The 25,811-nt window shown below is 33.3% G+C and overlaps 1 protein-coding gene across 1 annotated transcript; it reads right to left on the minus strand.

Moving 5' to 3' along the window:
• Positions 1 to 1,687: 1,687 nt before the first annotated feature.
• Positions 1,688 to 20,331, minus strand: LOC133206305 (uncharacterized). Its single transcript, XM_061342260.1, has 4 exons — positions 19,659 to 20,331; positions 12,289 to 12,369; positions 11,418 to 11,555; positions 1,688 to 6,054 (listed from the first exon to the last, which is right to left on the minus strand). The coding sequence occupies exons 1-4, from the start codon at positions 19,897 to 19,899 to the stop codon at positions 5,801 to 5,803; spliced, it is 714 nt and encodes a 237-aa protein (XP_061198244.1). The 5' UTR covers positions 19,900 to 20,331; the 3' UTR covers positions 1,688 to 5,800.
• Positions 20,332 to 25,811: the final 5,480 nt, after the last annotated feature.

Genomic DNA, 25,811 nt, shown 5'->3' on the forward strand with positions numbered 1-25,811 from the left:
TATTTTTTTTTTATTGAAAAAGCAGCTGTCTATCACATCAAAAAGACTTTAATTTATCGAGGGGAATAGTTGTATGAAGTGTTGAAAACTCGCACGTTTTGATGTGATTGATACTCAAAGAAACTCAAAGAAATATTACAAAATTTGAAATCACAAAATTTTACCAACATCTGCTTTACGCCACTTCTCGATTATATTATAGATCAATTCTCCAGAAGTTTCTCCGTCACTGTTGTTAATATTTTCGTGAGGAGTAAAGAAAGAGGTTTGGTAGAAATATTATAATTTTATTTATAAGAACGTGCCAGCCCTGAAGAACTTCTAGGCCCTTGGGCGTCGGAAAGAAATTGAAAGTGGGATGGAGGGGATGGGGTGGGGGCTAAACCAACAAAAAAAGTTTGCTGGGCTAAGCCCAACATTGAAAAGTGGGGGGCTAAGCCCCCCCCCCCGGTTCAGACGCCTATGAGGCCTATATTCATGCAAAAATCGGTGCTGAAACGGGGGAAACGCTGCTTTAGCCAACTTTGAATGTCATTTATAAAATTGCAAATAATTAATTTTAGGTTCAAAATGCAAATATGAAAAATTTAGACATGTGTACGGTAGGAACTAACTAATGATCACTGATATTGAAATGTGATTTTTTTTCTTCCGGAAAATTGTTCTCTCCTTTAGGTCAATTCTTTAGTTACAATGAATACATCCTTTAATCAAAACTGCTTGAAGAATCATTTTCGACAGAATTTCATAAATATTTCTTCTTTTTTTGTGACCATAACAAAACCAAAAACTTGGCAGAAGTAGACCATACCATGGTTCATAATGTTTGATAATCTCTTAAAGAGTTTGATGAATGGTTACTAAAAATATAAATTTTGTAAAATTCTATGAAATGTAAAAGTAAATAATTTTGTCATTCTTTTCCTCTATAAAACTATCAACCAAGAAACAATTCTGGTTATTTTCATTGCTATTTTTCTACATGTGTCATTTTATTTATTAACAATATGCATGTATTTGAATTAAATGTCGGTATATTATTTTTAAAACCTAGTCAATTTTCATATTATCGATATAATAATACAGATTCAGATTTAGTCCAATGGAATATAAAGCTTTAAAGTTATGAATTTAATCTGCATTTGTTGTTTTTCAAACTTGACATATCATTTTTATAATTACTACAGTGAAACTCTTGTAAAGATATTCCATATTTCAAATGACATACGACATGAATTAGTATCTGACATTGATGGTATTTAGAAGTAATTGGGAAAAAGTCATAATTATAGTCGCCATAATTGTACACGTACATTACGTTTTTCTTGCAATGTTTTCCCCCTCCAAAATGAAAATAACCAGGACCTTTCAGGGACTTCGTCTTGGATCCATTGAGGGAAGGGGTTGAGTGGAGGATTGAGGGCAACTTAAAGCCTATTCACCCCCCCCCCCCCCACCATTATCATAACCCCAAATCATAGACCCCCCTGCATATTCCATACAGTTAGTCCAAAGGACACTGAACGATTATGAGCGCAGACAATGTCTTGCGTACTCAATAGCATACTACATGTACCATATCTACGGAATTGACTGCCATCCGTCTTGGCATTACAACTTCTGTATTAAAAGTTCTTAGCAACACAGAACAATGTAATTTCAAAAAGAAATATATATAACAAAGCTGTGGTGGTCCGTGAGTGACTTTATTTGATTCAGTAGTTAAAAAAGTTCAGTCCAAACTTGTTAGTGTATTTTTATTGAAAATAATGAATGTTAAATTGTGAAAAGACACATACATTTCAAAATGTCTAATTAACTGTTTAACGTTCGAGGAGAATTGATCACAACCCTACCAAAAATACTACTTAGTAAACTCTAGTTTACTATAGTTAACTATCCCTTACTATAGTATCAAAGTTTTTACTATATTAAATTAAAGTATCATAGGAAATCAAAATATTTTACTACGAGTTTCATACAGTTATATTTCATCTCCAATTCTTACTTACATTTTAAAAAAATATTTTTGTATATTCAAATAACAACAATAAAATTTACATTGATAAGTGCCTTAAGAAATGTCAAGACTCTAAATCTCATTTTAAAAAAGGTTCTTGGGTTTCATAGTAAATAAAAGTATCATAGTAAAGTCTTAAAGTATCCCACTACATCAAAGTATCGGACTAAGTGAAGCATAGGTAACTTTTACAACTATAACTTTAACTAAAGTAAATTTTTGTTAAAAGTATAATGATTATAGTTTTCAAAAATTATCCTAGTCTTCTTTACATTGTTAACCTTCCTAAGGCGGACAAATATACACAAGTATACACTTTTACGGCTATTCTTACTTATGTTAACGTGGACATTTTGATGCACTAAATTAATAAAAGTTTAGAAAAGTGAAAAAATATAAAATACATTTATGTACATTTTGGAATAGTAACAACTATTTACAATGGTAACAGTGCATATTCAAAATAAAATACCATCCCCTTCAAACTTGCTTCTTATCTTTAATTTATTCCATGTTTGGAATTCAAAGGGTTTAATTCAACCTCCAACGAGGAAATACAATAATTTTTTAACTTCCTGTGTTTTTGTATAAACAAAATGTTGACAATTTAATGGTTCATGGTTTAATTCGAGGATGACAATTTAATAATTTGTGAAATCAGTTTTGCAATACAAAAATGATCCGACTTCTAAGGAACCTTGTAAAACACGAAAACATAATATTTATGTATAAGAGAAAAGAAAAAAATAAAGTCCATACATGTGTAAAGTATTAATAAAATCACGCATGAGATTTTAAAGATTTTTAGAAGGGAAAATTTAAAAAAATATACTTGGGACAACTAGAAAAGCGGACCACTGTGTGCACTATGCACTCGAATATATATATTTTTTAATAACATATACATGTACAGAAGAAAAATGTGGTATTATTTAAAAATATTTCATATTATTTCATAATATTGCCTCAAATTTAATATGTGGTATTATTTAAAAATGTTTCAGTTTATTGCCGCAAAATTAGTCAAATATCGAATATTCCACGATTGAATATATCCACTGAAACGATTGAGAACTCTTGTTAGGAATCTGCAGTCCTACTTATAGTTTGTACCGAGATCAGAGTTGATCAATGTGTGTAAAGTTTTTGTTATAACATAGTCGATCACAGTAAGTGTTACAAAATTTTAAAAAAATCCGAAAGAAAACATATTTAGAATTGACATTGTTCGAATAACTTTAATAAATAAAAAAAAATTATAATTTAAAAAAAATAAGTTAAAATACTTAGTATTCGAATAGAATTCGTTGGATGTACGCAATCAAAACTTAAATCTGGACAAAATCTTTTCTTTTATATAAAAAAAAATATAATCTACCTAATAAATCACAAGTACACATCGACGCTATCTTGAACTCTCCATAATTAATTAAACCCCAAAAGACTGGGATACCATTAATCTTGTTTCAGACGAAACAGGAGGTCCATGGACCACAGCGCTCACCTGATTTACTTAAGCCTTTCTGATCTTCAGAAGTTTTTGTAAGATTTTTTATATTCCCATGAAAAATTGTGAATTCATATTATGGCCCCATCCTAAATCCAAGGTCTCTGAATCGACACATGCTTTAATTAAGTATCAATAAGACTAACGTACATGTAGCTTTGCACTTTGTATGCATGCATGCATTAAATACAATTTGATCCTGATTCTATTCAACTCTAACCTGACTCCGGGGCCATAAAACTTAGATGAGCTCACTTTTGATCTAGTCTCACTTTTCTACTATTAATTCCTTTGGTAAAAGTGAGACCGAGATCAAAAGTGAACTCGTCTAAGTTTTATGGCCCCAGAGACCAGTATTCATAATTTGAGAGAAAAAAATAAATCCATACAACTTTAGAATGACTGCAAATTAATGGTTCTATTGTTTTTCTTTAGAAGATTTTAAAAATAAATCTTATTAAGTTCCGTGCAAAAATTTGACCCCCTATCCTGGCCCACCCTACCCCCCGGGAGCCATGATTTGAAATATTTTGAAGAATTTAAAATCTATACAACCTCAGAAAGCTTCTACATACGTTTCATCTCTTCTGTCCCAGTTGTTCTTGAAAGAAGAGTTTTTAATGATTTAAACACTCTATTTTTGCCTTTTCTTGATTATCTCTCATTGGTATGAGGACTTTGCCTTTTATTTGAACAATTTAGAATCCCTCTACCCAAGGATGCTTTGTACCAATTTTGATTTTAATTGGCCTAATGATTCATGAGAAGTCGACAATGTGAAAAGTTAACACGCGGACGGACAGACAGACGGACGGATGCCGGACAACTGGTGATCAGAAAAGCTCACTCGAGCTTTCAGCTCAGATGAGCTAAAAAGTTGATGTGACTATAACCTTGAAAAACTCAGGATGGTGGCAATGTGTACTTTGTGATTTATTTGGTTGTGGTGGTGGTGGGCTATATTTTGTATATAAGAAAAATATATAACGTCATGTACGTTGTGGGACAAAAGTTCAATGTCTTTACAAAAAGGTTACATGCATTTGATCGTCATATGATGATAAAAGAATAGTAAAACTTTAGGGGACTCCATAAAGTTCATTTTATGTGTTCTGTGTATATTTTTAAGGGACATAAATTTGCATTTAGACAGTACGTAAATTTACAGTAAATAGATAGTTACAGTGTAAACGTATACATGTATTTCAAAACAATCTGCGAAGGTTAAAAAGAGGTCTATTTTGTCTGCAAGTATTTAAGCTTTAGTCAGAGTTTATGCCTTAGCTCTGAACTATGTATCCACTGAACCTATTTGCAGTTTTACTCCATAAGGATGATAATTATATTCATCACTATAAAGTACATGTAAAAAAAAATAATCCAACATATTACTGTTGAAATATTCTATAAATGTGTTCCTTTGTTTATTTTTATAATTTCTATATTATTCGTAAGTTTGGTGTTGAACTTATCAGGGTATAATCTTTTGAAAAGCATCATACCACTGATCTAGGTACCTCATTCATTTGTACATGCCTAAAAAATTGTCATATATTGTAGGAAAAATATTTGTTATTTATTATTTGAACAATATTTTGATACTTTAATGTATTATGGGAACCTTTGAAGTAAAACTGTATTTATTAAAAAATCAGTTTAATTGCTCTCATCAATACCTTGTTTTTGTTGAATGCTTAAAACTTCCAAAATAGTTCCTCGAGGATACAGTTATAAGTAATATTTTTGGAATTTAAAGGCAATAGGTTTTTTCCCCGATGAAACACTAGATCTTATTTCCATACAGCGAGTGCATCTGCAACACATTATATTCTAAGAAGCTTTAACACAGAATACAAAAAGGTGTTTCCTTTACCTCTTATAAAATCGGAAATAAAAAATATTGAAAAAAATCACATTTAATAATCGATTCAAAGGTGAGCAAGTAAAAACGTTAAAAAATAAAGAAAAATTTAAAAAAAAAAAAGAGCTAATGATAAAAATTATAGAAAAAATGTCATTCCGGAAATGAGCATTTCCCTCCTTTTTTCATATTACGTGACGCTTCAACGTTTGCTGGAGCTTTTCGGGATATCCAGTGGAATGCAAAAATCACCAAATGATCTGGTATGAGATCTTGGATTCGTAGGGAAAACACTAGCGGCCATTTTCCAGGTCAAGGGTCAATGGATATTTCGTATCACTTTTTGAAAAGGATATACGATTCCACTCGATTTTTAGGGTGTAGCGGATGCGACTTTATCGGGAGAATTACGTCAACGCCTAATGACAACTGGTTCGTCTTCCTCTGCAAACTCGTCAATAGCGTCTGCCATCTCTGCCTTTCTTTTGTGAGAGGTGAAAAGGAAGATAGCACCAGCTATAACGTATACAGCAAACGAAATCCATGACAAAACAAAGGAAAACCCATAAGCTGTTTCTGCATCAGCCGGAATGCGATCGGGAAGGTTCTCCTGTGCATATGCTATTTTCCGTATGAAAACTTCGTTTTCTACCAAAACACATGCAGCTGTAAGAAAAAAAAAACATGACAATTAATGATTCATCTAGGCCAATGAAGAGAGGGCAAGAGGGACGGAGTATTCCTTTTAGTAAATTTACTGAATTTTACACAGCCCTGCCGCTATATGGAGAAATTGTATTCATTCTGCTCATTTGCATATAATGGCGGCAGATTCCATAAAGGTTTATATAGAGAAAGTACAAAAATTGCAATTTTTATATACTATTTCGGATAAAGTTCTTCCGCCGATGGTTTGATTTTTCTTAATATCATTACCGGTGTTGTGAGCGTAGCGGAAACATGTACAACTCTGGATAGAGAATGATCAAAGTGAAAGTTGCGACCGCCGTCTTGATTTGAAAATTCGAAACGACAGTATTATGTTTTATTGAAGGAAAGCACAGGTTTGGTGTCTTTACCATTTTTGATGATGAAATGTAAGTGTTAATTGCAAGTTGACAAAGTTCTTCTATCGATTAATAGGTGCAGGAGAAAGCCTATTTTATAAAATACAGATGATATATCATTTCGTGAAGAGTTACGACCACCGTTTTATTTTGAAAACGTCAATTTCTTGCATCAGTGTGGCCTACTTATTATTTAAAAAAAAAAACGGTATCATGAGTTGTAAATTGTTTTAAATCACAAAAAGTTCAACCCATGTAACTATGACGAAGGCTTGCAGAAAAAACAAAACAAAACGAAACGGACTTGCAGGTTTTAAAATAAAAATTTTAAAACATGGAATTTCGAGTTTATGCAGAATCTTATGAATATTAATGAAGTAAACCACGTGGAAGCATTCTCATGAATAAACTGCACACCATTTCTCCATTGCTTAGATAATTTTAGGAAAATTTCAGAAATTTTATGAGGACTGAGTATTTTGATATCCATCCTGTAGTTGTTATTTTATTATCATTACAAAATACACTTTTCATTCAAACTTTGAATATTTTGCAGTTTTCGAGCATTTTTGCAACTGTTTATGTTTTTATTCGCTATTCTGGCGTCCTGTACATTTAGAGTTTAGTAGCCACCAACTAGAAGGGAACACTATTTGTAATAGCAACTACCTAGGCTGTTGCAGGTGTACATATTTAGCTGATGTACTGTACCTGGCCATAATACATTACGCAAAATGGCGGCCGTGGAAAATAAACAAATAAACATTTTCTCTCTCGATTTCTCAATAATTTAAAATTAACAAGTTTTGAAAGTCATACGTATCCATATATTCAAAGTGGGGCGAAATTGGTTCCTTACTCCCCTTGAAAGAAAAATTTCCATCAAACAATCGCTATTGTAACATACTGACCAGAAAGTAATTTTGGTAATTTTCCTAATTATACTGTATAACACATATAATGTAAAGCTTATACATGTATATGGATTGTTTTTGCATCCACGATTACTGTTTTTAGCGTAACAACCTTTCATGTAGGAAGGCTTCAAATAATGACTGTGATATTTTAAATTTCAACCGTTTGGTCTGGAAAGAAAATATGATTTCAATGAAGATTTTACTTTCTTTTATGTGTCTTTTCAAGTCAAACAAGATGTGTTTGTCAAACACTGATTCCTCTGTATGACAGCTTATAGCGAAGGCTAAACTTTCTCAAATGCAATTCAAACTCCAGGTCAAGAGATCATAAATGTTGGCACCAAAAGTAAGGTTTTGTCTCAAGGAATATACCTGTGAAATATGAAAGCCATAGCACCAACCATTGAAAAGATATGGAGAAGGTTAAAGTTTTACAAAAGTAAGTCAAAAATCAAGGCTAATGGGTCGAAATTGTTGGTATCAAAAGGAAAGTTTTGTCACAAGGAATACACATGTGAAATATGAAAGTCCTAAAATGTAACATCAACCGTTCAAAAGTTATGACCAAGGTTAAGGTTTTTCAAAAGTAGGTCAAACTTCAAGGTCAAAGGGTCAAATTTGTTGGTATTCAAAAAAGGTCTTGTCACAAGGAATACACATGTGAAGTATGAAAGCCCTAGCTCCAATTGTTCAAAAGTTAAGGCAAAGGTAAAAGTTTTTCAAAAGTAGGTCAAACTCAAAGGTCAAGGTCAACGGGTAAAAGTTGTTGGTACCCAAAGAAAGGCCTTGTCACAAGGAATATACTTGTGAAGTATGAAAGCCCCAGCACCAAATATTCAAAGGTTATGGCCAAGGTTAAAGTTTTTCAAAAGTAGATCAAACTCCAAGGTCAAAGGGTCAGAATTGTTGGTATCCAAGGAAAGGTCTTGTCACAAGGAATATAATTATGGAATATGAAAGCCCCAGCTTTTGTTTAAAAGTTATGGCAAAGTTTAATGTTGCTTAAAATTTTGTAAAATTGCGCCAAACTCCAAGGTCAAATCCAGGTAAGGATAAAGAGTTTAGATGATTGTGTAATCTATTTTTTCGAAATACTGCGCATTTGGTGGTTGGGAAACTTAAGAAATGTATACCCTGGTATTATACAATATCAAACTATCTTGTTTAAAAAACATAATATGAAAATAATTTTGAAAGCAAGAGGCTGGCCATAAAGAACTATTTTAATTTGACAAATGCTATCAATTGCAATTAAGAGGTCTCTAAATCTTTTGCCCAGTACCCAAGAGATACAGTATGGATCGCACCTGCTTGATCAGAGATGCTTCTACAGAAATGATCAAAGTAGCCTTCTTACAATATACTCAGTAATTGATCTTTAACATGACAGATACAGTTTCTGTCTCATATCAAATGTCTAACTGAACTTGAGAAACTTTATCTTCGATCATAATTCCTCTCATGGGACAAATGGAATTACTCTATCTGCTGTGTGATGAACAAGTTACTCGTAGTATATCACTATTGCATATTTATGTCATTATTGTAAGAAGCAAAATAATTGTTTTATAAATTGTTGTATAGCTGTATATCATGAATAGATGTGTATTTCTTGGTGTATCATTTTTGAAAGATTATTGCATTACGCTTACCTTTGAATGAATTACCTCCCTTAAAACATTATTCTATATATATATGGCATCTGAATTACAGGTTACAGTGACCTTAATGAAAGGTGTGACATCTGCTTAAGCTACATTATCTGACGAAATTTGATGATTCTAAGCCAAATAGTTTTCTAATTTGAACCGGACAGGGTTTTGCAAAATTTGGCCGTATCATCTTAATTAAAGGTCACAGTGTCCTTAATGTAGGGTACTACACACTTTCTATTTAAGATGCATTCTCTGTCCAAGTTTGATGTTAGGCCAAATAGTTTTCCAGTTATGAGCAATACAGGGTTTTGCCATATCATCTTAATTATCAAAGTACTCAGGAGTACAGAGAGCCGGGCTTATTTACAAAGCTGATTCTTTTTTTTTTACATGAGCCATACCTGTACATTGTATTAACAGCTAAATAATGAGCTCTGCAGACATTGGAAGAATATGTACAAACAATTATAAAAATAATAATAATAATAAAAATAAGGGTTCAATGACATCTTATTTGAAAATAATTGTTAAAAATCTTATGAAAAATTTATTTCAAAATATCAAAATAAATGATAAACCAATTAGTTTTGGGACCTAAAACCACAGTCCGAATTTATCAGGGTCAGAGTTAACATGGCACCGTCGAATGTATCTGGTTCCCTCTCCTGCTTTTCTCCGTCTTTGTAGAGAACTAGGCTACGACAACATTGACTATAAAAAAAAACATTACGCAGATGAACTATGGTGTTTGACTTTGGACTGAAGTTTTCAAAGTCATTACTACTGATGTTTATTTGTATAGATAAAACTTCGTTTCATTTTTGTTGCTTTATTTAGCATTTGTATTATCTCAAAAGTGGTTGAGAGTAAGTACTATATTTTTACACGTAACTTTAATTTGGCGACTATGGGGTCAACACTTTCTGCATTGAACAGGCTGACAATAGCCGGCAATTGCTCTTTGAGCAATAAGCCCGGCTAAAAAGTCACAAAGACCTTAATGTAGGGGCCGTAACCCACTTTTTACTAAACATCATTTATCCAGATAATTTTAAAGTTATGAGCCAGACAGGGTTTTGCCATATTTGGTCGTATTTTTTTTTAAAGGTCAACAGACCTAAGTTTTAAATCCGACACACTTTCTACCTAACATGCAACAGCTGACAAAGTTTGATGATTCTATAGACTTTATATTATTAAAGTTATGAGCGGGACACAAACAAGACAGACAGACGAACAGCATGATTGCCATACCATAATACGTTCCTTCATAGAAGGACGTATAAAAAGATATAAAACATGATAACACTGAATTTCTTCAATTAATTTATTTCGGTAAAATAAAATATCATGTCGGAGAATCAATTTTTTTTAACCCTTTGATTTAAACCGTAGCAGAGTCAAAACAAAATTTCAACTCAAATATTTACCTAATCGATATACTGAAAACTGGAAGATGGTTCTTTTTAAGAGATGTCAGCGTATAATTGAAATAAAAATGACAGCAAAGTTATAATCGAGTGGGGACCAAAAAATCCACAGAAACCTTTACATGCACCAGGAATTAGTGAAATATTAATAGAATATTTGATATGGATTAGCGTTTTGTCTCACAAAAAGAAATTAAATTGTCGGACAAATCGATAACAAAGCCCATATTTACAAGGCTTCTAAAAAGGATGTTCATTAAAAATAAAATTAACAATTTTTCACAGAACGCCCCTATCTTATACTAACTGAAAAAAACTAGTTATGAGAATGCGAAAACACGCACTTATAACAATAATGCTTTCCACATCTTCTAATTCTCATGGATACATGTGTGCATGTATTACTAGTTTGTCTAATGTCTAATTAAACAAGAGGCCTATGGGCCACAACGCTTACCTGAGTTACTATGCCCTTCTTGTTCTTCATCACCATGTAAAACTTTGATCGCCAATTGTAGCCCGATCCCTTGGGGGTATTGATTTGAACAAACTTGAATCTGTACTACCTGAGAATGCCTCCAAATAAATATGACTAATCAAGGTCCCTTTATAAGAAAGTGTAGTCCTTCATTTGAACAAATTTGAATCCCTTTACCCAAGGATACTCTGTGCCAAGTTTGGTTGAAATTAGCCCAGTGTTATTGGTGAAGATAAAAATGTAAAAAGGTTACAACAGCAAAGACAGATAACGGACAAATCTTGATCAGAAAAAAGCTCACTTGAGCCTTTGGCTTAGGTGAGCTAAAAAATTAGTCTAATGGTAAAATATGATTAAGAAAAATAGCCAATTTACTTGAAAAAAATGTAGTATCCATTTAAACAAAAACGTCTCCTATTTACTTACTTAAGTACCTTCTAGCCATACGTTTTGCCTTGCAGTGAGATATACATTGAACTTACCTGTCATAAAATGCATTAGAGAGGTAAGGCGTTTTACAATATATCGTGGTCTTCTGAGCGTATAGAACGCAAACATATGCCCGAGCAACATAATTAACAGGGATATGATTGCAAAAGCTGACCCCGTCCTCATGTAATCTGTCAACAGAAATGAATATTAAATTTAAAAATGGAACATTACAGATGGAAAATTCACCAAAAAAAACTTCACTCTGCAAATTAAAATTTAAATCATGAATATATATATTACGGTATTGACTCTGTGACCATTAGTATATACACTGTAAAAATCAAATTCATAATGCGTAATGTTCATCTTTGATTTCAGAATTTGTATATTTAGCAAAATACATCAGAAAGATTTTTCTTTCTTTCTCTCTCTTTTTTCCTCTTTGAAGAAGTATGCTTATTAAATTTTAAAGTTACCTGGATAATGGATCTGAAATTGCTACAGTAAGTAATTGATTTACCCTAATTGCACTGAAATGGAGAAATCTGTTTCAAGTACTGTAGATTTGTAACAACTGTTTGAATTAACAGTAATGTAAATAGAAATCAAATTGATTCATCTGCATTAATATCATATTATAGATTCCCAATTTAGTGAGCATATAAACACTATTTGCTTTACCGATGTCTTTAATGGTATATACCAGTAACAAAATATTCCTAATGTTTAAACTGGAAAACGCTCGTGACAGATACAAGTATATTGAACTTTAGCAATGTACCTCAAAGGCATCTTCTCAAGATACTAAGATTTTGCAATTCACAACTTCAGCAGAACACAACACTAGTCAGGGAGTGACAAGGTGCGGCATGTTGCCAGAAATAATTACATGTGTACTCTCAAATCCATGCAATTTCTTACCTACGAGTTGGATATCTGTCTTTGTATCTTTCTTTAGCTCGTGTTCTTCTGGGAAAAATTTATGTGATGTACACTCTTCATCTACAATATAACAACACCAACCAAAAGTGCTAGAATGAATCTTGGTACGAATATACTTAGCCTCTAACCAAAGTATCATGAGTTTGAAGACGGAAAGTCTGAACGTGTATAGATTATGATATCTTGAAATCTACAAGATTGGTTCAAAAAAATATTTTTCTCCCAAGATAGTGGAATAAACGTATTTTACACCTGTACAAATATCTATTCTGTTTCGAAAACAAAGGCATTTCAAATTAATACAGTATTTCTATAAATCATTATCGTTTATGTATAATATTTCAAGATCGTTTCGTGCCATTTTCCACCCTCGACGTCAACTTGACATATTTCTTACTATTCTTCATAAAACGTATAAATAATTAACAAAGAAAGATAAAATACAAAAGTCATCCATATTTATTTATTATTCCAGGTATTGATTTTATTCTGCATTACTCATATAAAAAGCGATGTAACCATGGTAACTGACTCTAACAGATGAAAGTATTTTTGGCCGACGTCACAAAGAAATTGACTTGTAATAAAGCCATGTGTCAAAAAGATAATCATACACACTAATAGCAGCTTATTTAAAATATAAATTACTACAGCAGTCATGAATGTTCTTTCCTTTGGTTTCTTTACAAAGGTTAAGATCAGTACTATTAATAATTTTGAAAATCAACATATCACACGCTTAAAAAAGACTTCTTAAAAAGTACACAAGTTCGTGAATAGTAATGCATATCTTAAGTGGTATTTCAAATCTTTGTGTTTTTTGTTTGTTTGTTTGTTTTGTTGTTGTTTTTGTTTTGTTTTTTGTTTGTTTGTTTTTTTTTTAAGCCTAAAATGATCCTCTCTGGGTCTACCTGTCTATACTATAATAGGATGCCCCTCATAATGTGAGCGCTTCCACCTTATTTTTGACACTGGCAAATATCTTTTTTAATTTTCTTGAACGAAAATATCATTCATCATTTAAGTTCCATTATTTCCAAACACATATTAGTCAGATTGGAAACATACCTATAACTTGAAACATACCAGTATTTGACACGATTTTGGAAGTCAACGGACATTTTTAATTCACGATGAAATTTTTCATTAAATTTAATTTCGGTAATTCCTGTAAAGCGTACAAGGGAGAAGTTATTTCAAGGGATCTTCCAAGTATTACCACGAAATCGACTTAGGCTTATTTTGCTTAATGCATTATTTCTTAATAAGAAGACAGTGCTGCAATGGGGGAAGGGGGGGGGGGGTAACCTCTCAGTTCAGAATGTCGACAATGGCATCACTGTTGTTTAAGCAGACATAAATAACAGTTTAGTAAACAAACATGTTAATGGCGGGGTTGCGAATCTCTGCTATTTATGTCTCTGGATTAATGAAATATAGAGATTACGAACAGAATTCAACTCATAGTACATTTAAACAATACAAATCAGGAGCAGAGCAAACACGGACATCTAAAAAACATCAGAGGAGGGATCAGGTGCCATAGAGGAGTAAGAATCCCCTGTCGACCGGTCACACCCGCCGCGTGCTCCTTATCATGATCGGGTAAACGGAAAGTTTAAGCAATCTTTAATTCAATGTTATTTCAATATTGAGGGGGAAAGAACAATACTTTTAAGAGTTCTGAGCACCAAGTTTAAATACTATTTTCTTCTCTAACTTTCCGGCAAGCTCGAAATAACAGTACATCTCCATCTGTTAAAATTTTGTACAAAATTTAAATGGAGTTGCTTCCTATTAATTAAAATTCTGAGGGAAAAATCCCAAATAAAATTAATTCAGTCTGTAAAACGTACGGTACATTTATACAATGTACGTTTTTAATGAAATGCCAGGTTATTGCTTTAGACATTTTCCTGACTTTTCATATGAAATACCTTGTATACACTGTAGATAAAATTATCTTATAAAAATAATTTATTAAAGAAATCAAATAGTTACAGGATGTACATCAAGGGAGGGAGAAGGGGGTTGTCTTGTCCACAAGTACCAATTCAATTCAATTCAATTCGTTTATTGACCAATTAAGGGCCCTCATGGGGCAAAAAGAAAGTACATTGTTAAATTGTATATAATGATTATGATCATACATACGAAATACAATATACATATACATAAGAGGGAAAGAATTGCTTGATTGATAGAAAAGACATACAAGTAGGGGAATACCCAAAATATTTCATATGAACATAAGACTTGTTTTATAGGTATATATATAGTACATCATATATATATGCATTCATTACTAAACCATATACTTGAAAGTATCATACTTTTACATAATTAATAATAATAATTAAAAAAAAAATTATGGTAATGTTTTTTGTAAAAATCTTCCAAGAGAGTTTAGTATATCTAGTTCTTCGCAATTTAGAATCCAGAATAATTTTTGTTTATCAGGCAATTCTGTAAAATGTTTTACTTTAGATGAGATCAGGTTTAATAGGTCTTCTCTTTCCTTTGTAAATTTGCTACAGTGAATAAGGAAATGTTCTTCATCTTCAATTTGATTAAGCGTACAATTTTTACATATTCTTTCTGATCTGGGTGTGTTATTATATCTGCCTAATTCTATGAAAAGTCTGTGCGCTGATACACGTAATCTACATATTGGTTTTCTGTATTCAGGCTTTAATAAAATTAGATATTTTTCCAATCTAAAATTGTTCTTCAGAAATAAATAAGTGACAAGTTTGCCCTCCTTTAGTGTTTCATTTGAGTGCTGCCAATCAAGTGAGTATTTTTTATTCATGGATTGTTTTAATGAATTCATAAAATTACTCTCAGTATAGGACATTATGTTTGGGATATCAAGAATTTTTAGTAATTTTTCTATTGAGGAGTACCAAGTTGTTTTTTGGGCGAAATGAAGTTCCTTACTACATATAAATGCATCTTTTAGTAAAGGGAAATCTGAATTTAAATTTTCTAATCTGTAGCAATATTTAAGTAACATGTTGATAATATCATAATGCAAAGGATATCTACCTAATTCTGAAAGAGAGGCATGGTTCGTACTTTTCCTATTCAAACCTAGTATAGTTTAACTTGATGTGTAAATTTTCTCCTGTAAAGTTTTTATAGCATAGTTGCATCAATATTTGATTAGATTGCTTTATTTTTGAATTATTAACATTAAATATTCCCATATTTCTGAGCCTTAAATTTATATAGGCTTAATTATGTGATCAAAGACATTGAGGCTAGTGGATATCCCAGGATTTAAGCTAAGAAAGTCTTTTCGTAACTTGAAAAAAGCTTTGAGTCCCTTTTTGTATAACTCATTTTTTGCCATAGAGAAAGTCCCCGAGGCTGTGAAATAGATGCCTAGGTATTTATAACTAGATACACATTCAATATTGAAATTTTTGTAGTGAAATTTATGTTTGATTGTTCTCCCAACTTTGTTAAATATAATAATTTTCGTTTTATTAGAATTTACTTTCATACCCCAATCATCACAATACTTTTCTAAAGAATTTAGCTTTTGCTGTAGTCCTTCGGGTGTTGATGAAAAAATTACTATATCATCTGCATACATCAAACAGTCTATACTTTTTGAGTGTAACATGACAGAGTCTATACAGCCTTGTACCTGTGAAAGTTGTATTATCTACTTGTGTGAACATTTGAAGATGAGAAAGTATCATTTTCTACTTGCTATCTTATTGGAAAGTGGGAAAGTAATCTCACATTTATTTTCCTTCCTGTCAGGGAATTTTCAATCAGTAGCTTAAAGTTCACATGGACAAGACAGGATGAAGGATCGATAAATGTCAAATGTATGTGATTGACTGCATTAATTTTAATTTACTGGCGAAAATACGTCAACTGTAGCCCAGAGTCTGTTTACATAACAGCAAAAAATTCTGTGGTAAGGTGAACGTCTGTTTGGAATCTTGCCCTGGATGTTTTGATTAAATGAAACCCCTTTCTATCTCTTTGACCTGGTATGTATTTGAGAGAGAGAGAGAGAGAGAGAGAGAGAAGCAGGCTTTTTGACATCACGTGACCAGAGTTCCACTAGTTTACTTTTTCTCTCATCGGTAATTTTATTTATCGATTTGAGATCCAGGCGATTATCCTGGCAAAACATTTTGATTGCTCGGTCATCATTCACCATATTGTTATATTTTGTATTCTTTGATTGGGAACACATTGGAAACTAGTGGAAAAGTTAATCGATTGTACACACATAACTCAAATCAGATGGTTGACCACCCTTGTCCAGACATATTTTATTTAAAGCTGCCATTATTTCATTATAACAATAACTACAATAGATTTGATGGTTCGATTTTTAGTTTATAATATATAACTTTATCGTGGCGCTTACCATTGAACTGTTTGAAATAACGAACCATAATAATTAAATTGATTATGTAAGAGAGGAAAGGACATTTTCCAGAAAAACACTATTACAAGTACTAGTATATGGTTGTTGTTCAGCTAGGACTGAACCAAATCATTTAAAATAGTGAAAATTTTACGATTAGAAAAAACACGTTTGGTTTTAATTTATCAATAATTAAATCTTTTGTAGAAAAAATCATATGGAATATAGCTGGAAAACACGAGAGTTTATATCTGAAATATATGTTTAATACGCTTGCTTTGAGTGAACATATTTTGCTGCCAGTTTGAATAAAAATTGTTTTCGTGATCATGTACAGACTCATGCAATTTCAACAATGTTCTTCATTCTTCAAGACTATCCAGACTAATTATTACAGAAATTTAAAGTCTGTTTTCTTTTTTTCTTTTCTTTCCTTTTTCTTTTCTTTTTATTTTTTTTTGGGGGGGGGGGTCATTTTGTTAAAAATTTTAAAAAAACTACTAGTAAATGCAATTATGACTTTAAGCTTAGAGTGAATTACTTTGCCAAATATATGGAAGAACAAGGTCATATAATAGAAAACTGAGACATGATTATATGTTTGCTTAATATACAATTAATTACCCCTTATGCGGTCAACATGGTAAAATAAGGACCCGAGACCTGGCCCACGAGGTGACCTGACCTGACCGAGGCCGCGTAGCGGCCGAGGTCAGGTCAGGTCAGCGAGTGGGCCAGGTCGAGGGTCCTTATTTTACCATGTTGAACTCATAAGGGGTAATCAATTGTTTTATTATACCGATATAAGTTAAGGCAATTTTTGTAAGCTTAATTACTAAAAATAATCAATTACATGTATAAGACCTACGAACTGTTATCAGTGTTTCATCGGGATCGGGATTCGCTAGTGAAGTTGTTTACTTTTCGGCTGCTAGTCTTGTAAGTTTTTGCAACGCCGATTTATTAAAACACTCTGTGATTGTCAGTAACATTGCATTTTTATAAATTCACAGATACCATTCCCGACTACAATGACAATCTGGTGCAGACTTTTACTGTACAAGAGAGCCGAGTCTGCGTTCGTTGAATTGTAACGAAAGTTAATTTCAATGAAAACGATAAATGTTATGACGCATCTAAAGGCCAATCGTGTTCCGTATCCTAAAAATACTATACATATTTTTATAACGGCAATTTTTGTAATGTACAATCATTACTGTATGCATATTTTTTTTTAATTTGAATGGAATTTGGATTAACAGGTCATTTTTAGCGGTCATTAATTTTATTGACCGGTCATTATACCCCACGTGCAATGATTCCTAGGTCATTATTGCTGTAAACGGTACTTTTTGGAGTCATTCTTGAGTTTAAAAGCCTTCTAACAAGCCAATCAAATTTGAGTATTCTTAATAGAGATATAATAATAATGGTTATTGCTCTTCTCTTGAAAATCGGATGGTTTTTGATCGTGAAAACAAATTTAAATTACTTTATCAAACTTATATCTTTGTAGTGATAAACGATATGACATATATATTTCAATATCAAATTCTAGTTCTACTAGTTCTATTTAATACCATATTGGCATTTAAGCGCAGATAATGAAATGGTTCAATTGAATATAATCAAAACTAAGGGTATCCGCATACAAGAATGGCAGGTGTACGGGAACTAGCGGTTCTGATTCAGCGTTCCGTAAAAATGTTGTTTCTACACAAAGCTGTCTGTCTGAAGAACCTCTAGTATGTGGGAGAACAACTTAAACGTGTGACTACTGACAAAAGCAAACGACTCAACAAGGGCGCGGATCTAAGCATCATGGTTCTTTAATACATATAGCAATGTTGCATTTTCCCCACAGTTGGCTTTTGAATTTTTACAATGTACTTAAGAACTTGTGTCTGATAAAATGCAATTATTTGAGACAATGCATGGATGTCTTTGACAACATTTCTGGAATTCAATTCCAGGACACTTTACATAAAGAAACAATATATTGGATTTCCCTTTTAAACCTGCTAAGCGGATTTTGAGTTTTATTGATTTTTCAAAGCAATGGAACTAATATGATAAAAATGATTCTCCTTCCAATCCAATTTCATCCTGGATAGATTGAGTTCATATAATGTCTTCTATTAGATATGACAGAATCATATCTTCGATTTCGAAGACGAGAAAATTTTCATTCGAAATGAAAATACAGGAACTAATGTTCACAGTCATCACGGCGGTAAATTTCCTTAGGGAACAGAACCGAACGTCAGTTTTGATGTGGAAATAAACTTCATAAAAACACTGAATAATACGAAGAACTGCAAAACAAAGGTCTCTACAAGGTCAACCGCCGAGGTATTGGAATTAGTTTATGAGTTCAGAGCATTTTATCAGTTAAAACGTTTTATCATAATTACTATCTTCACTACCTCGAGAGATTTTTACATGGCGTAAATTTTTGCCTTTGGGTTTTGTATTCTTTTATACAACTCACAATAAAGAAGGGACAAGCAAATACACACATCAACAAGCACACATTATCAGTAGCTGCTTTGTAAATTGGAAGACACATGCATGACACATATACACATTTTCCGACACGTGTTAATTCGCGTTTGGTACTTCTCCACAGATAGATAATGGACGTTTCCACGGCCGATAATGGTCATAAAGAGAGAAAGATATACTGCTGTGCACGACTTTATGGTTCCTCGATATCAGATCTTCTCAAGATACAGCCAACAAAAACATTAGAAGGTTACTGAAAACCAAGAAGACACTGAATCGTGTCGTATATGTGATCAAACAAGGATATTTTTCATCTCTGAAATCTGAAATTGATTGTGTTTTAATAGAACATCAATCAAACATTTCCAATTTTGGTCAAATCAGCAACATATCTGTTGTCTATAATGGTCAAGAATAACTCGTTATTTTACATTCTATTAATACTCACGGTCTTTCCGCTGTCCGTCTGAGCTTAAGGTGTACCCCTCCTCACAAACTCGGAAAAGACCCCCTGTAAATCCTTTTATGTACACATCTGTCCCTGTAGTATTTTGAACTATTGTAGAATGAAACTCAATATGCACCCAGTTAGTTGTCGCAACTGCAATAATTTGAAACAAAAATGCTAATAATGTAAAAGCCGTAGACCCGTAAAGGAGTCGTTTCTCCCCACATAGTGTGGCAGCCATCGTGTTCCCCTCTTATGCCACGACGTAAATTTTCCCCCTCACATCTGGAGTTGCATTCCACGAAAATGACTTCTCTCTTTCTTATGATAAGCTATTTGCAGCACAACTGACCACGGCTCTCGTTCAAAATCCTTGCAAATATTAGAGAGCAACAGAACAGATAATATGCATGTAGGTATATTTAGAAGTGTAAACATGAAGGCACACGGCCAGAAGATAGGTGTTATCACACAGTTATCCGCTGCTCCACGAGTAACGTTATTAGTACTGCAAGTAACATTTACAGAAGCAATGAACACCACGGGCGAAATCCGTCTCTCGTCTGTACCACATCGCAAATTTCACTTTGCACAAGTCGCGCCATTCGACGCTCCATTGGGCTTTTATCAGATCCAAGTGCAACTTATTTAATATTTCATGTGATCACAAAAATAACCTTGGCTCTTTCTTTCTACGCCATCCACTGTGTGTGTGTGAAAATCTATATGGATCTCGAATAAAATATGGAAACTCACGAAATAGCAGTATGTAAACAATGGAGAATAGAGTCAAAATGGTTCAATTACCAGAATTAAATACGAGCAGTTTCACATTACATCTGCGCTTTCAACAATAAAATTCGATCAGATAAAACAGATGTCTCTTTTTGGGGGAAAAGTCAATAGAAATGACACAGTTTAAAGCATCTATCAGAAGCTACTAATCCGAGACAATACTGAAACACAGAACAGGTGTTCTCGATTTTTCAGTAAGATTTCCAAGAAAAAGGCAGCCCTTGATTAATCGAAATACATTAATTATCATCATGGCATATTTTAAACAGATGCTAGCCTTCCTATTTGATTGATGCTTTGTTTCATGTTGTTACATGTCTCAAAACTTTGAAATCATATAAATTATATTGGCGCTATGTACTCTTATACATTTCATCAAAGTCAAATATATAAAACAAAGAATTAACCAAGAATTCTGCACTGCATTGTTTTTCTTCTTTAAACTAAATTATGTTCATATCATTCTGAGAATTTATACAGAATAAAGTGTACAATGGATTTTGTAAGACCAACACTAACGCAGTAGTGTAACTCTTCAGGTCAACGGAAACTTTGCACTTGTTGACGATAATCAATGCAATTGCAAAAGACGGGAGTTTGTGACTAAGTCTCTCTAGTAAGCGGGATATTCCAGTTCATGTAGATAAATTTGGGACAGCACTCGTTTTTTTAGAAGGTTGGACTTTGAAGTGTTACTGCGAAACAACGAGACGACGTAAGCTTAACTCTTTCATCTTGTACATGTAGGAAACAATGCTTGCCATCGTCAAACAGATTACTACACTGACAATGAGACGTACACGTAAATATGCATGTCACTGCTAAATGAAAGTCCAAAGTTTTGAAATATTTGTAATGTTATAATTTTCATTGAATCAACCTCATTTATTAGGCGCCGTTTTAGTTTTTTTTATTGCCAATAAGTAATACTCAAATAAGTGAAATTGCCAATGCAAACAAGTGCTACCACTCATTCAAATTGAGTAGATGATATCACCTATTCAAATAGGTGATATCACTTATTCAAATAGGTGATGTCACCTTTTCGAATTGGTGAAATTCGAATAGGCGATATAATCTATTCGTATTGAATAGCATGCGCGGATCTAGAGGGGGTTCGGGAGGACCCCTGTTAAGTTGGTAGGAAAAGTTATGCATATGAAACTTAAGAAGTGAATTGAATCGGCTAACACCCTCCTCCCCCACCACCACCACCATACCACCATATAAGTTTTTCACGTTTTCGCGTAAAGTCCATTACCAACCGTGAAAAAAAATATTTCGTGATGGTGGTGGTGGTGGGGGGGGGGGGGTGGTTCTAGGTTTTCGGGAGGGGGGGTTCCAAAGTCATTTTTTGCTTCAGGATATACATTTTATGTCTGCAAGTTCCAGTTGACATCCAGTTGGGGGCGGACCCCCTGACCCTGTTGCAAATTAAATGTACATAAACGTTTTCGCTTGAGCTCAGATCACTATATTCCAAATTCTTCCAACAATCTTGTGTGAAATTCTTTGGGCACTAATGAGCCCCCCTTGTTAGCCGATCCGCTTCTATGTTTTTATGAAAAAAGAATTTCTTCTAAAACTTCTACATGACAAGAAAACTTGCGCTGTGTCCTTCAGTATGACATTTAGATATATAAAACGACGACATTTTATCAATTAACAGTACTTATAGTTTCATTCGTATGTCGACTTAATACATGTATATCCCAGTGAACCTAAAGTCAAATATTAAAAAAAAAACCATCACATAGTGTGCCACATCTATTTCGTATTTGGTTGTTTTACTGACTACACATTAATGGTCAACTAACACCTAAACATTATGACAAATGGGACGACTTCAGCTTTTCAGTCGTCAATTTCCCATATTTGTAAGGTAACATTCTACTATTACCTGAATGGTGTTTCTGTATCTCAGCTGATTCGGTACACAGGAACATGCTCAGAGAGAATGATTAATATTTAAAGCGAGGATAGCTACTGACAAATCAATTAATGTTGCAGGGCTTTCAACATTCTCGTTTAAAGTCAGCATTCGTAATTCTTTGGTCGTTATGATGGCTCGTAGTTTGCAAATGCAACCTTTCTTGCTGAAATGTTCAATTGTAAGACCATTGTTTTTATACAAATTCAAAAATGGCTTACTTCGTTTACCTGATAAATACAAAAGTCTCACGGCGGGTGTGACCGGTCGACGGAAGATGTTTACTGTTCCTTGGCACCTGATCCCACCTCTGGTGTTTTCAGGTGTCTGTGTTATTGAATTGTTCTCAATCTCAGTTGGTATTTTTAGATCAAAAAGATATATTTATAAAATCGATCACTGCACGTTACCTTCACCATTTCACTATATATATGTTAATGTTCATTAGATTCGACATACTCCTTTAAATCTATTATTTTCGTTTTTTTTAATGATAAATAATTTAATAAACTATCCAATTTTTCTCTACATCAATCACAGTGCTTTTAATTTAATCAATATTTTATTATGTAAAGAAGAATTACATAAGTGGATTGGATAACGGGCATTGCCTATGTACATGTAAGTCCTCTCCAGGAGGATTAACTCTACGTGCACACAGTATATATAGAATTAACCATTAATTATAATGTAAGGATTGACAAAGGATGAGAAGAACATTTACAATTAGATAAGAGCAGAAATTATAGACAGAAAAAGAAAAAAATATATAGCACAGGAGTACAGAGTATAACTCAATAGTAAACATATAACATGATTTATTGAAGAATTCTGAAGATGTGCAAACAAACAACAAACCACATTGCTGTGTTGTAGATGATCACGTTATATAATTATACATATACTGGAGAAAGGATGCAATAGAAAGTTTTTAGATGTTTAATTAAAGGTCCTACTTTTAACTTGTACCGATTTGGTACGAGGCTAGGCATGAGTCACATTAATTTAGCCCAGCTTTTATACTCAGCTTCACCAACACGTATATTTTTTTTTCTTATTTTATTTGACTTGGTTCTATCTTCAGTTAATAATATGTATAATTTTAAAATGTTGAGAGAATAAACGACAGTATGTATATATTTCCTGTAGTCTGCCACAAGGTAGCAACGTCATCGCTTTCTGCATCTCAAAATACATTTATGAACACTTTGGTCTGAAAGCTAGGCTCGATCAATGAAGCCTCTACATATTGAAATTCGAAGTCTAAAGGATTAAACATAGAAAGGAATCCATAATCATCAGTGATTTTTTCGTTGTTTGTCGTAAGCAACGTAATGACGTAACAAACGTTCGGGATTGATTTGAGGGTAGTGCTGAGATGCATTGATGACTTCTTCCTCTACCACTGAACAGTCTTCATCTAATCCTGAACAGCATTGACCGAAATTAACAAGACTTTGATGACTTCTGCCTCTAACCCTGAACAACATTGACCGAAATTAACAAGACTTTGATGACTTCTGCCTCTAACCCTGAACAACATTGACCGAAATTAACAAGACTTTGATGACTTCTGCCTCTAACCCTGAACAACATTGACCGAAATTAACAAGACTTTGATGACTTCTGCCTCTAACCCTGAACAGCAGTGACCAAAATTAACAAGACTTTGATGACTTCTTCCACTAACCCTGAACAGCATTGACCGAAATTTACAAGACTTTGATGACTTCTTCCACTAACCCTGAACAGCATTGACCGAAATTTACAAGACTATGAGTCGCCCGCGTGGCGCAGTGGTTTGAGCCTTCACTAGATCTAGAGTCGCGGAGAAAGTTGATCCTTACGTCGCGGGTTCGAATCCCACTGTGGGACGTGGAGACCGGTCCTTTGGATGAGACCGTATAAACCGTGGTTCCGCATCGCAGTAGGGGCTGGGACGAAAAAGATCCCTCACTGCTCAATGGCCCTAAATGTTGAGTATAGGTCAAAATTTGCAGCTCCCCACCACCGAGTGGCCTCTCCATATGAGTAAAAAATTCACGTTAAACAATAAATAAACAAATAAAAAACAAGACTTTGATGACGTCTTCATCTAACTCTGAACAGCATTGACCCCGAAATTAACAAGACTTTGATGACTTCTACCTCTAACCCTGAACATCAGTGACCGAAATTAACAAGACATTTTGATGACGTCTTCCAGTAACCCTGAACAGCAGTGACCAAAATTAACAAGACTTTGATGACTTCTACCTCTAAGTCCAGGGATAGACATTAACTTTCAGATTCACTTGTCCTTCGGGCACGTGAACTCAAATTTGACGTGTACGAATGCAAAACTTGGTTGCCCAAACTTTAGAAAGAAGGAAAATACCGGTAATTTAATTTATTGTTTAAATAAAGTGTGACAAAGTACTTTCTATCGGCAGGTATAAACTGCCAAGGAAAAATGTTGAGGTGCCGGTGATCCCATAAAAGTACAAAAATGAATTCATTTTAGAGAAATCGAATTTCCTTAGCCCTAGATAATAATGTTTATTATCATGATACGAAATTAGAAATCCCTGATGTTTTGCAATGATAGCAAAAGCTTTTCACACTATGTATTATATAACAACTAAAGTATACAGAAGAACTAAAGATCCAGGAATTTTTTCCAGGGGAGTCCACCCCAGTCAAAAAAAAAAAAAAAACAAAAACAAAACAAAACACCCCCCCCCCCGTAAAATCCATTTCCATATTATTTATATATTATATTATATATTTGCTTCAGTATATACTTCTAGTAACTCTGCAAATTCCAGCTGGGGTCCGGACCCCGACCCCCCCCCCCCCCCCCTCTAGATCCGCGCATGTAAGTACATGTATGAAACAAAATCAAGAATTTTCTTCAAATGCCTGGATATCTATAGTTTTTTTTTAATCCTAAAATATATTTATTAATCAATTTTCAATTAGAAAATGCAAAGCAGGTTTTTTTGTTTGCATTACCTGAAAATTTGTTGGAGATTTGATAATTTTCCCATATGATATGATAAACACCAATGATGAAGTTTGAAGAAATACACATTAATGTGTGAATTCAGAGACATTTTGTGAGCATTTTCATTTATTTTATGCCAGATTTTCAGAACTTGGGGTCGGGCTACCTAAATTACAAGAATAAATTATGTATTAATTTTGATAAAAAGACTGTTTGAAACAAGCACTTTAACAATAATGACACCATTCATACTGTAAAGGACAATTTAGACAGTCTTTCACAATGGAAAATGTTTTAGAATGAATCTTTTCATTTGTTTAACAAGACATTACATTCCTGTTCAAATGTAATGGATTCCATGAAATTTACAAAAAGCATAACAGAAAAGCCACAAAGAAAACATATTTTTGCATCAGCACGCATCACGTCTTCTTTAGAATGA

This window comes from Saccostrea echinata, unplaced genomic scaffold, assembly GCF_033153115.1.
Source record: "Saccostrea echinata isolate AGI-Se365-2 ecotype Australia unplaced genomic scaffold, CSIRO_AGI_Sech_v1 ptg000002l, whole genome shotgun sequence".
In the NCBI taxonomy this organism is placed as follows: Eukaryota; Metazoa; Mollusca; class Bivalvia; order Ostreida; family Ostreidae; genus Saccostrea; species Saccostrea echinata.